At 33.9% G+C, this 15,756-nt stretch overlaps 1 protein-coding gene across 4 annotated transcripts in view; it reads left to right on the forward strand.

The window, feature by feature from the left end:
• The first annotated feature begins 4,428 nt into the window (after positions 1-4,428).
• Positions 4,429-15,756, forward strand: part of LOC133195509 (inositol 1,4,5-trisphosphate receptor type 1-like) — a 65,302-nt gene continuing 53,974 nt past the window's right edge. For 3 of the 4 annotated variants that reach the window (XM_061331369.1, XM_061331368.1, XM_061331370.1), the window contains exons 1-4: positions 4,429-4,632; positions 8,905-8,975; positions 13,012-13,136; positions 15,063-15,149. In XM_061331369.1, the coding sequence (XP_061187353.1) occupies positions 4,550-4,632; positions 8,905-8,975; positions 13,012-13,136; positions 15,063-15,149 (366 nt within the window). In that variant the 5' untranslated portion in view covers positions 4,429-4,549. The remainder of the gene's footprint in view (positions 4,633-8,904; positions 8,976-13,011; positions 13,137-15,062; positions 15,150-15,756) is intronic. The other variant, XM_061331371.1, reaches the window with a different exon arrangement.

Consider the following 15,756-nt stretch of genomic DNA (forward strand, 5'->3'; position numbering starts at 1 on the left):
TCTGATGAAAATCGATTTTGAAATAACAACCCTTGAAGACCGACTATATTTTGATAATTCTTACTTCTGCATTATTTTAAAAGGTAAAAAAAAATAATGGCATTTAACCACGGATTAATTCAAATTATTCATGATAGAATTCAATGATTGGCAATATAAACTATACCTATATATTATTTTTTTTATATCTTAAACATTTCTCTACCTAAAGAAAAATCAAGAGACTTAGAGATAATATTATATCTTTTTTTCAAAAGAAAATGACTCTATATTACAATATTTCCTATGAATTTGGCAGCGGAACGTGGCTCTCCATACGCATTGACAAAGATGTTAGGAACAGCGAGACAAAATTATGAATTGAATAAGATTTTGCGTAAATGATATTGAAACAACTTTAAACTTAGCAAGACTTAGTTAGTTTAAAGACTTGATAACGGATGCGTTAAGGTGGTTTAATTAAGTTTAGACATTAAGTCACCATTAAGCTGCAGCTTAAAGGTGGCGTAATGGTGGCTTAAAGGAATTAACTTCTATAAACCATGCACCATTAAGCTACCATTAAGCCACCATTAAGCGATTGCTTAAAGATGGTCTTTCGTCTTGTGGTAAAGGTGATGTCAAAATTAATAAAAGATCATTAAAGTTTTACATGTGCAAATAAAGAGAAAATTGATTAAAAACCCTTTTTCTGAAGCAAAACAGGGCTATGATTATTCATATTTATATTTATGGAAACATCCTTAGGTAAAGTAGAATCAAGTTGTTTTTTTTAAATGGAAATGGACGTGGCCACAAAAAGACAAAGAAGTTTTATATGGAAAAAGAAAAATATGTTCTAAAAGCTTCCAGAAGAACAACGGGGGCATGATTAGTCATATTGATATGCAAGCATCTTCAGGTAATATAAATTCAAGTTATTTTCAAATAACGGCTTCATGGGGTTGGGTGGGGAAATAGGGTGGAGCTACAAATTTAAGGAGATCAGTGTTTTACAGGGGAATATGTTGGAAGAAGTCTTTTTCAAGAGTAGCAAGGCCACACTAAATCATAATATTATACTTTCATGTAAATTAGTTGAATCTGATTCGTCTAGAAACATTTGTTAAAAAACACTATTACCCGCTGAATAATGAAGCCACGCCCTCCAGCATAGCAACAGTTGACATTGCTTGACGACGGGTGATATTCTAAAAAAATAGTGATTGCGCAGAATTTTTGCGCGCAAGGTTCACTGTTATATGTATTTGTATAAAACATTCAGTATAATATAATGAATATTGCATGTAGTTGAGTGTAACATTGAACATTTTCACCCCTCGAAGTGATGACATCAGAGTGTTGACAATGGGCCTCGCATCTCTGGTGAAGTTGAAATTTATACTCTGGAAAAACAATAATGAATCACTTAGGTGACCTATTGCTATCCGTTTTCGACCGTCGTTTGAACATTTTCAGCTTCTTCTTTGCAACCGCTGAACCAATTTTAACCAATTTAGGCATAGAACATTTACAAGTAAAGGGGAACAAAAAATATAAATTTCATGATCTCTGCCCCTGGGGCCTTAGGAATGGGGCCAAAACCATCAAAATGAGTGCAATCTTTAAAAATCTTCTTCTTTACTCCTGGACATCAATCAGTTAAACTGTTGGCATGATTGAAATAAGCATTGAGCCCTCTATTAAAATTGTGAAATTCATGGCCGCAGTGTCAGGGGTTCTGGTGTTAGGGTGGGGCTCTAATTGATCATATAGGGAAAATGCATTAATTCTTTGAAAATCTTCTTTTCTCCCTTGTATATAAAGCAGATAAACTAGGTGCATGGTAATTAAGAATGATCAAGGATGCCTCTTCCAAAATTGTGAAATTTGTGGCCCCAGGGTGAGGGGTTCTGCAGGATTGGGGGGTGGGCTTTATTGATTATAAAGTGAAAATGCATTAATTCTTTGAAAATCTTCTTATCTGCTACTAGGTATAAAGCAGATAAACCAAGCATATAGTTAATATTGAGCAAGAATGTCTCTTCCAAAATTGTTAAATTTGTGACCCTAGGGTCATTACTATTTTTTTTTTCAAATCTTCTTCTCTGTCCCTGGGTATTTAACAGAAAAACTAATTGCATGGTTATATGAGCAATTAAGGATGTCATTTCAAAAAGTTTAAAATCCATAACCCTGGGGTCAGGGGTTTTGGAGTTAGGGTGAGGTTCTTTTGAATATATAGTAGAAATGCATTATTTCTTTGAAAAGCTTCTTCTCTGCCCATTGTTATTAAGGAAACATACTAAGTGCATGGTTATGATGAGCAAGGGTACCTCTTCCAAAATTTTGAATACCTTGGCTCCTGGGTCAGGAGCTCTAGTATTAAGGTGGGACTATATTGAATCTATAGTGAAAATGGATTTATATTTCTTTGAAAATCTTCTTCTTCTTTTCTGCTCCTGGGTATCTAGGAGGCAAACAGGGTATATAACGTTGCAATATGCAAGGGTTTTTACCAGATTTTGAAATTCTGTACCTTTAGTCAATTTATTAAATTCTACTGAAAGAAGTTATTCTCCTTTGCTATTCACCTATGATCATTATGATAATTAATCAATGTATATGTAAATAATGTAATTGAAAAGGTCAATTGAATAATAGAATTATACAAGAATTTTTATAATATTTAGTATACAAAAAGTACTTTCATAGTTTTTAATGGTCAGTTAGCCTTTTAAATAATAGATAAATGAAAATGGGACAAAAATACCATATAATTGTACATTAATTAATCTTCAAAGATCAAGAGAGGACAATGTGAGGGGGAGTGAAATCTTTTAACTAACAGTGCTCCAGAACTATTGTTTTGATTTGTCTACATTGGGATAGTGACAAATGGGGGAAAGTACAGGCAGATAAAAAGATCAGATTTTTTAACTTAGTATACTAATTAAAATCAATATTTTGCTGATCCCTGGTCATCCTATTTCTCTTGCTTTTGGGCAACATAGCTTCATTTATCAGCTTATTTTGTTTTTATCATTATACTCGGGTGACCGTTAAGGCCCTTGGGCCTCTTGATTGCGATATCGTATTTTTACGCGTCATCGGTCAAATTGGCCATAGTGGGAGAGGAGGGGTTTTCTTTGGTCGCAATATTATTTTAACAGATCAAGTCAAGGTCAGGACATACAGCTAATTAAAAAATACAGATAATGAACAAGATATCGGTTTATACATCATAAGAATAAGAGATACATGTACGTACAGTGTATGGACTGAACCTAATGAAAATATTTCATTGAAAGCAAGAGTGCGCAGATTTTATTAACATTAATTAACTGATTAAGGAACTTGGATAGGATTATATTTACATGTTATTGATCTTACGAAGAAAAAAGAAAAAAAAAAAAGAAAAGAAACATTAAGATTTTTTATGAAAAGTGCATTTATGTATGCAATATGTAAGGCATTGTTAATGTAATGGATTGGGCCGTGGATATCGGCCTGGGTAGCTCAGTCGTTAGAGCACCTGACTAGTGATGCAGGAGCTTCGGGTTCGATTCCCGGTCCACCCATACATTTTCTCCTTTCCCAAGCGCGGATCCAGGATTTGAAGTTAGAGGGGGCGCAAAAAGTAGGCAGGGGGTCTGGGGGCCGCCTTGAGGCCCCCAGTGGGTCCAGGGCGAAGCCCTGGTGGGGGTCCAGGGTGCGAAGCCCCCGGAAGCTCCTGGATTCTAGAGATTTTGTAGGGTAAAAATGAGGTCTACCAAGTAGAAATTTTTACATTTTCTCGACGAAACTATGATTTACGCTAACTTTGACAATTTTAGGGGGGGCGCGCGCCGGGTGCGCCCCCCCCCCCTTAAATCCGCCACTGTTTCCTGTTACATTTATTTTGTAAATGTAAAAAAAAAAGATTTTGTATGTTGTCTGATAAATTAGCATATCGTGTATTAACTCTCTCTCTCTCTCTCTCTCTCTCTCTCTCTCTCTCTCTGAGTATCACATACACTCTGATGTTGTTATCTCGATCTCATGCTTCGTAACCCCCCTCCCGGATCTACTTCTATATTATGTAGCCCCATCTCCCGAGGCCTGTTCAACAAAGCGAACGATCGCGAGCGCTCGCGAACATTTCTGTTGGAAAGATAAGGAATTTAGGCGAGCGCTCGTGAACGTTCGCTCTGTTGAACAGGCCTCTGTTATATATGTTTTACATCCTTAAATCTCTTGTCAAATTCTTAGTTCTATCAAGAGGAGCCTCCCATTTATTTTGTATTTCGCGCTAAAATACCGTTAAAAAATCAACACAAGGGGGCGCTGCGCATAGTTTTTGCGGAAGAGACAACTTGGTTGGTGAATGTGTTTTCTTTTGAGATAGCACTAGGCTTACTTAAGGAGTTAGAAAGATTATGTCAAGCACATAACAGCTGACAATTCCTTGAACAATAGTAAGAGAGTTAAATATTATCCGCGCACGTGTTGTGTCAGTTGAAACTGTTAGATTGTGTGAGAAAATGTCAGATCGCGCGAAGCAGACGGTTGAGTGACAACCATCAGTGAGATGTCGGCGACAGTTCTTCACTTTGGAGACATCGTGTCTCTGTATGCAGAGGGGGGTGTCAGTGGATTTATCTCGACCCTAGGGTAAGCATGTCATAAAAGAGCAGTTTCTGTGAAACGGATTGTGTTGAAATTCTACTTACTATCTATCGGGTGTGAAATGTGGGATATTGTGTCACAGTTAGTTCGAATTTTCTCAATTTTCACATCTATAGGGAGTTGTTTCCTACCAGATATAAATAATCCAGAAATAGAAGCATTGCTTACATAATCAGTCTCCCTTTGGGGAAACACTCTGTGACCTTAGTTTTTGATACAAGGCGCAGCTGAACCAAGAAGATAGAGGAATCTATACATTAAATTATTGTTGTGAGATGATTAGGGTCATGTAGGTATTCAGTATTATCTTAAATTTTAGGAAATTTCTAGAAAAAAAAAATGGACTTGAGATTTAGCATTATCAATACAATTTATATATAAAATATTCAGTGTTCTAGAGAAAAAAAATTATGATTAAATATATTGTCTGAATTTCAAGGCTTTTGAACCATGTCCCCTTTTTTTTTTGAACTTTCCTTTATTATTATTTTTTTTAATTAATTTAACATGTTTCACTTCTTGTGTTTTCATTTGCAATATTCCTGTTACCTTTTAAAGAGAGAGGCATGAAATTTTATAATGATTGGGGTAGGATATTTTGTGAAATGAAAATAAAATGGTTTTCCAAATCAAAGGAGCAGATAGAAATTAAGAAAAATGGTGAGTTTTTATGTTAACAAACCATTGTTTTCAAAACTGTTTTTAAACATGATCATATTGGTTTTTTTTTTTTTTTTGGTTACAAATCAGGCAAATTCACTTTTAGCAATTCCAGACTGAACGATTTTAATGTTTTACTATACTGCATCTAAAGTGTTAATGTGTTGGTGTCTATCTAACAGCCCTGAACTGACCAGAACAATTTAGCTCTATATAGGCCAGAGAAATATAAGGCCAGTCAATGACAATCAATGAGACATATACCAGGTGTAGTCTTCAATCATGGCCATTAGCTCTCAGCACTATTCATTAACTTTGTAGATCAAGTACAAATAACAAAGCCAGATTATTTTGCTGTGTTGATAATTTTTTTCTATCTTACAATGCAGCATTTTACAATACGATTCTGTGTGTGAAATTGTTATTGCAATAAAATAATTTTTGCAGAGAAATATTTAGGCTTTTCCAAAGAGCCATATTAAAGTGAGATCTAAGACACTTGTAAGATAGAATGCTGTACACAGATGATAAACTTTAACACCTTAGATTTGATTTGAACATATTTTATTGCAATAAATATATACAATGTGATTGGGCACAAGTTCTAAAAACTTAATTCGCCCTCTCCCTACATGTTATATCACAAAAAATTCAATCAGACGTGTCCAACAGCATGTACAAAGTAAATTTACTCACAACATAGAAACATATACTGCTAAATTATTATCTATACACATTTTTAGAAAAATCAATTAAAACTGCCTGAATGCTGAATATATGATTGAACAATAGAGAAGAGATATTCATTTTCAGCAGTACTGAGTGAAGTATCCCCCCAGAGTAAAGTATGAGTGTCAACAATATGAACTTTATTAAATCTCAAAAACTTTAACACCTTACAATCTTGTGTACATATATATCAATGTAATTTTGATTTAATGAATTTAAGTACCCTTTACTATGACAAATAAGTCTTTTTGTGTACTCTTGATACCCATTATTTAGTATTATTTTCCCCCCATTCAAGAGAACATAAAGTTAGATGTTATGGAAATTTAAATACATGTACCTGATTATCTGCACTGGGAATTACTTTCATTTTTCACTGGACATTTTGCTATCGAAGTTAAATGTTGCTGGTCAAATAATTTTTTCAGCATTAGTGGTTTTAGATCTAGCTAGTTTAAGGATATTAATAACTTTAAAAATTACTTATCCAACAAAAGTTTGAATGTTAGCTAACCATGTTAACATTTAAAACACTGGTCAAACTCTAAAAATTAATTTGTCTTAATAGGTTTGCAAGCCTTAATTCCTTCTTCTTTTCTGAGCCTGAGTATTAGGAAAATTTTGGAGAATCCTTGAAGCTGGTGTAATAATTATTCATTTAATATTCAATAGTGTATGTACTCTTTTCTGGATGTATTGGGAAGAGGGTGGGGAGACTTTATCTTAATTTGTAGATATTTCTGAATACTGATATAAAACAGTCCTTAATATATCTGTGCTTATGTACAAGATGTAGACTGGGTGTGTCCCTTAAGTCACCAGTAAACATCAAAAGAGATAAAATATTCCAAAACTTTTAAAATCAAAATCGTCTTTCTGAATTTATTATGCCACAAATCAGAATTTATGAGAGTCAACCCCCCTAAGTATTGATCCGTCATAGGAATGTAAACAAGAAATTTACTTGGTTTAGAAAGACATGTACCTGTTACACAGTGTATAGGGCAGCATACCTGTTGTGACAATTAACAGAGTCAGTGGGTGTCCTCTACAACCTGTCCTTAGATGGAGAGTTGTAAAAGGGGCCCCAAACAAGGATCCCATTAATTTATCTACAAGGCTGAAAAGTGAAATTGAATTTTTCAGTTTTCTATGCTTCCTCTAATTTTTAATAAGATGACGTACTTGCCTGGAATTTCTGGAGCTGTATTTTTATTTGAGGTTCCTCTCATGCATGTCTCATTACAGATAGATAGGATTTTCTTTTATTACTATCTCAGATTCTCCAGATAATTGGGTCAGTCAGCATGCATATATATATTTTTGGGGGTTGTTTTATTCAAATAGATTATACATTGAACATGTTGAAGTTAAAGTAACAGTTTGGTTTATGTTTTTCCAATACTGTGTAAATGAAAAAAATCCTTATTAATATTAAACATATGCACAAAATTTAAAAAAAAAAAATCAAAATATGAAAAGAATTAATAATGGAAGAGAAAATTTCTTGGAATTAAAATCCTTGGCCTTTAGAACTAAACTGACTGATTTGTTTTAATATTTATAAAACCCTTTTTGTTCTTTATTTTTAGACAGTGTTTTTGTTGATGAAAGAGATCTATCATAATTTAGTGTCAACATGGTGGGGGCAGTGGGAATTTGACCAGTAATTCACACCGTGGTGTGGGTGGGATGTTAGCTTGATATCTCTGGTAATATGAGATACAGGATACTGTACAAGTTAGGAGAGATTTAAAGACCTATTTGTCAGCTCTAGATAAGTATGACAGACTGCCGTGACGTAGTCCTTCTATACCATGTTTACAGCATAATTTTGGAGTCTTCCAGATAGGTGTACTGTTGTTAGATTTTTAGAGCGATTCCTTAGGAATTCTCATGCCTTCATGCCTTAACATTTTTAAGTGAGGCGTAAAAATCAAGATGAGATTGTACAAACAAATTTAGAGATTGAGGCTTTGTTTTGGTTGTAAAATGATTGAGCATGGTAGAGTTGAAGCTCCTGTAATTCATCTTATATATTAAGTTTCACTGCGTTTATCTGACACTTGTTGAATTCTTTCACTATAAACCAAAGAATGTACACAAATTGCTGTTATGTATTTGTAACGAACATCACATACAAAGATACAAAGAGGGAAAATAACTGTCATATTGCAGAATCTTAAATAAATCCATGATAATCAGATACCCAGATATATTAATACATTAAAAGCCAAAAGATTTACATTAAGTTACTGTTTGTAGGGTTTTAGATACAGTATCTGACTCGAATATCGTGAAAATCATAGATAAATATGTCCAAGCGAGTTGAAAGTCCCAGCCACTTTTTCTTAAATTTTTCTGTGGCCCCATTGAGTTTCAAGATAATGAGATTTGACTGTATAATGAGAATGTTAGGAATGAATTAGAGTAGTATATATATTTCTTATTAAAGTTACATTATCAGACTTGATAATAAGGTAGATCCATGGTTAGACCGTTTATGAATTACTTGGTAATAAAACACTAATTGTGTTTGTGCTTTCAATGATTAGATCATCTATGATGTGACATTGTACAGGAAGTTTTATGGGGTTGCTTAATGTTATACATAGCATGTTACTTTACTTTGTTAATCAGATAAATAGACTTACAATTGTAACTATGAAGCTTATGCTTGTTACAGTTTGATAGTTTACAGTGTGACTATATATTAAAAGCTTGTATGTTTGTTACAGGTTGGTTTATGAAAGATGTGTTTGATAGTTTACAGTTGTGACTGTAAATCTTATGTTTGTTACAGGTTGGTTGATGACAGATGTGTTTGATAGTTTACAGTTGTGACTGTAAATCTTATGTTTGTTACAGGTTGGTTGATGACAGATGTGTTGTGCAGCCTGATGCTGGGGACCTCAATAATCCACCCAAGAAATTCAGAGGTAAAAAATGAACAGCTTAAAATATGCTCAACTCCTGAGCAGGGACATTCATTGAAAGTTTATTTGGATGTGGGGAATATGAAATTTTGTGGGATTTTACCCTCAATCTATAATCTCCCAAAACAAGGATATGAGATTGATTCAATACTTTGACATTTTAATATACTTTTTTTCTTACCGGTACCTGTGTTCTATGCAGAAAACAGATCAATTCAGATTAGAGGGTTTTAGGGTGTAATGGCACAATTTTTTTTTTTTTTTTTTTTTTAATGGTGGAGATCTGCTCTTGATAAAAATTGTGCTATTCTGAGTTGTACAGTAGAAAAAAAATATTGCCTAAAGTCGACTTCCTTGTCATTTCATCCTTAATCACACTTTAGTGTAGTCTGTAAGTATTCTAGGATAAGTACAGAGTTACAAACATATAAGTATAAAATCATTCACATGTATACAGTGTGCATGCTGTCTATCGACCCTATAGTATTCATTGTTTACAAACATAACTCATTTCCCGTCAGTTCTAATCAAGCACTGCTATTATTGTAATGTTGAACATGTAGGTGATATGGTACAGTGTTCACGTACACAGACAGGATCTCCAGGTTGTTTGTCAATGAGTGCTGGAGAGTGGAGATACATCTCTGTCTATAGAACATCACCACAGGCTTACAGTAAAAGTAGAAACATTAATTGCTATCTATAGTGTCACCTTAACTTTCATACAGACAACAGATTGACAGATCTGTAGGATGTCTAGATGACATGCATTATAAATTGATAGTTTGATATTTTTTACTAGAAATCTGTGCTACTGATGCCAAAGAATTGTCCAGATTCTAGGTTGAATATATTGCTACTTCTTGTCATGTGACCTCAAGCTGCAGCAGTGTGGTTGTTTATGTCCAAGGTTGAAATTCTTTGGACAACCTGAAGACTGGGCAACCAGATACTACTTTATGGTTGTCTGAATGGATTGTAGAACAGGTATATGGGCTCAAAATTGATCGATGAAGGAAAGAAAGCAATGAAAGTTTATGGCTAGAACAGGAATTGAACCAAGGATCTCTGCATTACTTCAGATCAGATACTATAGCCACTGACCTATCCCTATCCAGGCTGATATCCACGGTTCATATAGTGCAAACTACTGCATTACTCCCTCCTTAAATTTTCTTTTTTATGCCCCCATAATCAAAAATTTGGGGACATATAGTTTTTGCCTTGTCTGTTTGTCTGTGGAAACTTTAACCTTGTCATAACTTTTGATTGTTTTGGAGCAATGGCTTTCATATTTCACATGTGTATTCCTTGTGTAGATCTTTCTTTGGGTGCCATCATATTTGACCTTGACCTTAGAGTTTGACCCAGTTTTGCAAAATTTTACCCAACTTTAACTATGGCCATAACTTTAGAACAGTTGGTGCTAGGGCTTTCATTCTTCACTTATGTAATCCTTCTGACAAGACCTTCTTTTTGATACCAATAACTTTGACCCTTTGACCTTGACCTAGAAGTTTGACCTACTTTTGGAAAACTAACCTTGGCAATAACATTTGAACAGTTGGTGCTATGACTTTTATACTTCACATATGTAATCCTTGTGACAAGACCTTACTTTGAATACCAACAACTTTGACCTTGACCTTGGAGTTTGACCTACTTTTAAAAAACTTTAACCTTGGCCATAACTTTTGAACGGTTGGTGCTAGGGCTTTCATATTTCAGATGTGTATTTCTTGTGAGAAGGCCTTTCCTTAGGCACCATTAATTTTGACCGTTTGACCTTGACCTTGATGTTTGAATTACTTTTGAAAACCTTTTCCATATCTTTTCAATGGTTGCTGCTACGGCTCTCTTATTTCACAGGTATATATTCCTTGAGACAAGACCTTAACTTTGGGTACCAGACATATTTGATTTGCATTTGAGAAAGTTTAACCTTTGCTATAAGTTGCCATACAGGGTCATCAGTGTTTCATAAACACATCTGTTCACTTTGACACACAACCCGTATTCTTTAGGCCTTGACAGGATTTTCACCTGTAAGCTTTAAGTCCAGGGAAGGACAGTGGTACCAAATGTAGTAGGAAAGATGGAATGAGAATTGAACAAACACCGTGAAAGTTTAGAAGAGGAATTATATGTTCCCCAGCTAAAATGTAATACATAGTGTGAAATTTTGTAAGTTATTAGATGACTTTGAAGTCAGTGCAGTAACTTCTTCAGCAATCCATTTTGTCATGCAAGTATTACATGTAGCTAATGATGATATAATGATAGATGTAGCAGTGTAATAGGATTTTTCTCAATGATATCAATAGCTTTGGCAGAGATAGAAACCTAGTTAATGGGTTAAAGGCACTCCATAATGGCAAGTTAGTAATTGACTGAAACAGAGGCAGACATTTGCTACACTGACATAGAGATCTGGTTTTCTTCAGATCTGGTTTTTCTCTCTGAAAATAAACAAATCTTTGATATTTTTTCTCTCTTATGTTTTATTTGTGTAAACAAAAAATGTCTTGTAAATAAGGCATGAAAGTTTATAAAGGACAAATCAGGGTTCTCTCACATGAACAGCATGTTGAGTTTTGAAAACAAAATTATGTTTAAATCTAATTTATAAAAATGAAGAATTGCAGCATTCTTCTGTTTGAAATGAGAATCATTATTGGAAGATGTTTAATTTATATGTCATTGCTAGTCTACATATCTTGTACCTTAAAATATTTCAGACTTTAGCACTTACAATGTAATTGACACAAGAAATTTTTTTCATAAACAACCTTGTATGGTCCAGATCATGACCATGCATTGATAGTAATTAACATAAAAAGGGGGGGGGGCACACCCTCAAAAAATTGAAGTCGGAAATTCAAGAAACTTTAGTTTATTACTGGTTTGGATGTTGACTGGTATTTCAGTTTTAAACAAAATAAAAATATAGCTTTCATGAACATGAAAAAAGATTTACTGACTCTTAAAATTGCTACCTAGGGTATGTGTGATGGTTTGCTTTAAATATTTAATTTTTTTTTTTGTTTTTTTTTGAAATGTTTAATGAGGAAATTTGAACTTCAATGAATATGTTAAAAAAGTTTTTTTGAAAAATTATACTAAGGCAGTGCAGCATAGTCAGTACATAGATCAGTAATAAACAATGGTTCTGGAGTTATATATTTTATTACTGCTGCATGTCGCGGTATCTGTGGTATTTTAAGAGTCGACTGCAATCACAATGCAGCAATGTTTAGATGACTTGATGTTAAATGGAGAATGAATGACACTGTAATGTTACATAATCCCGCTAATACACGGCATTGTATACAATAAGTGTAAACACACACAATCAAGAGGCTCTCTGTTTCATCTCTGTTTTCGAGCCCTTTGTCACATTATCAAAGCTGAGAGAGCAATCTTCCAGAGGCTAAATCTTTTTTTCGCCCAGTAGCTGGCACTTAAAGTCTCGGTTCCTGAGGACTTCCTGGTTCAGTCTATGTTCGGTGTTCTGTAGCGTAATCTCAGGAAGTCGCCATCTCAGTCAGACAGCGATGTATAATGTTTACTGAACAAAATTCAAAGATTAATTGCGTTTTAAATAAAAACTTTGTGAAACAATGATTTGTTGTACTTTATAAATGCTGTAAAGGGTAAAATTATAGTCAGTAGAGTATTAAAAGATTGATGTGATTAAATGTGGGCAGCAGTCTATCAGGATTTTGTGTTCAATGGGGACCAATATGTGACTGTTTTATAAGATATATCACATCTGTGGGTTATTATAAAACTCCTCAAAGGGACCCCTGTGAATTGATTGGTTTTATAAGTAGTGATTTATGTCACAAGTTCTACTGTATATATATCTTTTATTGATTGATTAAATTAGAAAAGTTTTAATTAACCACCTTAAAAGTCCCATCTGTATTATTTAGTGGTCGACTTTCCATGCGATTGAAAGAAGAAGACCATGATTGTTCAATACAATGCCATTTTTAATAATAATAATTTTTGATATCAAGCATATTTTATTTTTCAGACTGCCTATTCAAGATCTGTCCAAATAACCGCTACTCGGCACAGAAACAGTTCTGGCAGGCTCAGCGCTCAGGAACAAACTCGACCACTTCATGCTCGGACACTGTCCTGCTGAAAAAACTCCATGTAATTACATCTCTGTGTTGTACTGTTTTTGTGTGATAATGTGGTTGTCAACTGGTCATACATGTATATATATCTTTTAGTTTAAGACTTGCCTTTTTTCCTTCTTTTTTCTAAAACATTGTCTTTGAGAAAAGGAAAAAAATGTTAGGATAAATTCTTTATGGTCACACACTTGCTGAGTCTTCTAGTACTTGTGTGTTTTTGATGCCTGCGAACATACATGTATGGTCTAGTATGTGTTACTGCTGTTTCATTTCGTAATAATGCATAATTAATTCCACGTCCACTGCAGTTACATGTTATAGCTATAAAACTAGGATAAGTTACTTAAAAGCATGAGACATACTGAGTTGACAGGTTTTTTTTTTTAATCTTAAGGATCACATATGATTTTTCTAAGTGATTATTCCACAAGGGAAATCAGAATACAAGAGAAAAGGATAGCTATTCTGTATATAGAATTTATATGTGCAACAACTTATCTTTGTGGATCTTTTATTTATTCATTTCCACATATCCATAGCAGTGGGTTTTTTTGTTTTTGTTTTTTTTTTTTTGGGGGGGGGGGGGGATGGAGGGGGGGGGGATGATAAAATCTTATGGTTGCAAAATTTTGAACCCCCCTAATTTGGATTTCTATACTTAGAGTAGAGGGTTCAAGACATTATGGCTGTGAAACATTGAAAACCTTTAGTCTTGAATGATTAAGAAGAGAATATTTAAAATATTATAGCTTTTAAATATTTGCCCCTATACAGTGTGTGAAATTAACGGTAGACCGATAGTCAAAATCTATAGAAAATGCGTCCGGTCTATAGCAAGATGAATATCTCAAGACCGACTTGTCTATAGAGTAAAATTGGCTGTTTTACTCAATAAAACTTTTCAGCCAAAGAAAAACTTAAGCTTCAATGCTCTATTGTTCATAAATCTCCTTCATCTAATCCATTTTGCAGTACTTCATGTTTTATTTATTCGTAACACGATCATAATTTTTTTGTAGTCCGAATTTCCTCAATTCCTCTGTTTATTGTAGATACGTCTAAATATCCCATAAAATTATTTCCTGACTCAGTAAACCAAAGAATGGGTATTGGTTTGATTTATATCACATAAAAAATATAATTAAAGTACATTTTAAATTTTAACATGAAAAAAAAATCAATGTTCACTCTTTAATCTATAGGTTGCACCTTTGCAAAAGGGGATAGAAAGATAGTTAAATTCAGTGATATTTATGCATGACTATTGATTAACTAGTACATGAAAATGATAAAAAATCATCATTTTCAGCAATATGCTTAATTAATTTTTTTTTAAACCAATATGGCAAATGAAAAAAAAATCCTAAGAGCCTAGAATTTTTTTCTTCAACATGTTACAATAAACACATTTTTTTGCCTATTCACACAAGTTTTCATTAACAAAAATTGAAGTCTTCTTAGAAATTTTAATGTTCCCTGCATCTGTAAAATTCAACATAATAAATTTACTGTTCAAAGTGTAACCCCCCCCCCCCCTAAAAAAAAATCATTTCTTAATAATCATGGTTATAAACCTCCATGTATCTTATGCCAATTCATAAAATAATGCAGTGTGGGGAAAAAGGAATAAGCCATTGAAAAATATACAATTAAATAAAAACAGAGATATATAATTTTTTTGGTCTATAGGAAATTTCTCAGGTCTATAGAATTTCAAATTATTGTATACCAATTGTCTATAGCTTTAAAAAGTTAGTTTTGCACACTGCCCCTATATTGAGATATGTAATTTATTAAACAGTCAGAGTCTTTGTTTGAAATAAACGAAGACAAATCTTTACTACTGTTAGGTCCCTTTCAGCCTGTGTAATTATGTGAGTCCTGTATTCTGAAATGAAAAACAATTTTACATTATATATATATATTTGGTTATTGATTTTAGAGTGCAGCAGAATTGGAAAAGAAACAGAATGAAACAGAGTACAAAAAACAGCTGGGGAACACAGTACAGTATGGAAATGTCATCCAGGTAACCTTTATCAATAATATCTCTGGGGTATACTGTATAAACAGAGTACAGTGAAGCCAGACTCCAATAACCTGGACGCTTCACCTACCAGACAAAATCTGTGGGGAGCAATTTAGATTTACCAAGTATGTCTGAGTAATCTGGATGCTTCACCTACCAGACAAAATCTGTGGGGAGCAATTTAGATTTACCAAGTATGTCTGAGTAATCTGGATGCTTCACCTACCAGATGAAATCTGAGGGAGCAATTTAGATTTACCAAGTATGTCTGAGTAATCTGGATGCTTCACCTACCAGATGAAATCTGAGGGAGCAATTTAGATTTACCAAGTATGTCTGAGTAATCTGGATGCTTCACCTACCAGATGAAATCTGAGGGAGCAATTTAGATTTACCAAGTATGTCTGAGTAATCTGGATGCTTCACTTACCAGATGAAATCTGAGGGAGCAATTTAGATTTACCAAGTATGTCTGAGTAATCTGGATGCTTCACCTACCAGATGAAATCTGAGGGAGCAATTTAGATTTACCAAGTATGTCTGAGTAATCTGGATGCTTCACCTACCAGATGAAATCTGAGGGAGCAATTTAGATTTACCAAGTATG

The sequence above is a fragment of the Saccostrea echinata genome, unplaced genomic scaffold (assembly GCF_033153115.1).
Source record: "Saccostrea echinata isolate AGI-Se365-2 ecotype Australia unplaced genomic scaffold, CSIRO_AGI_Sech_v1 ptg000029l, whole genome shotgun sequence".
NCBI lineage: Eukaryota > Metazoa > Mollusca > Bivalvia > Ostreida > Ostreidae > Saccostrea > Saccostrea echinata.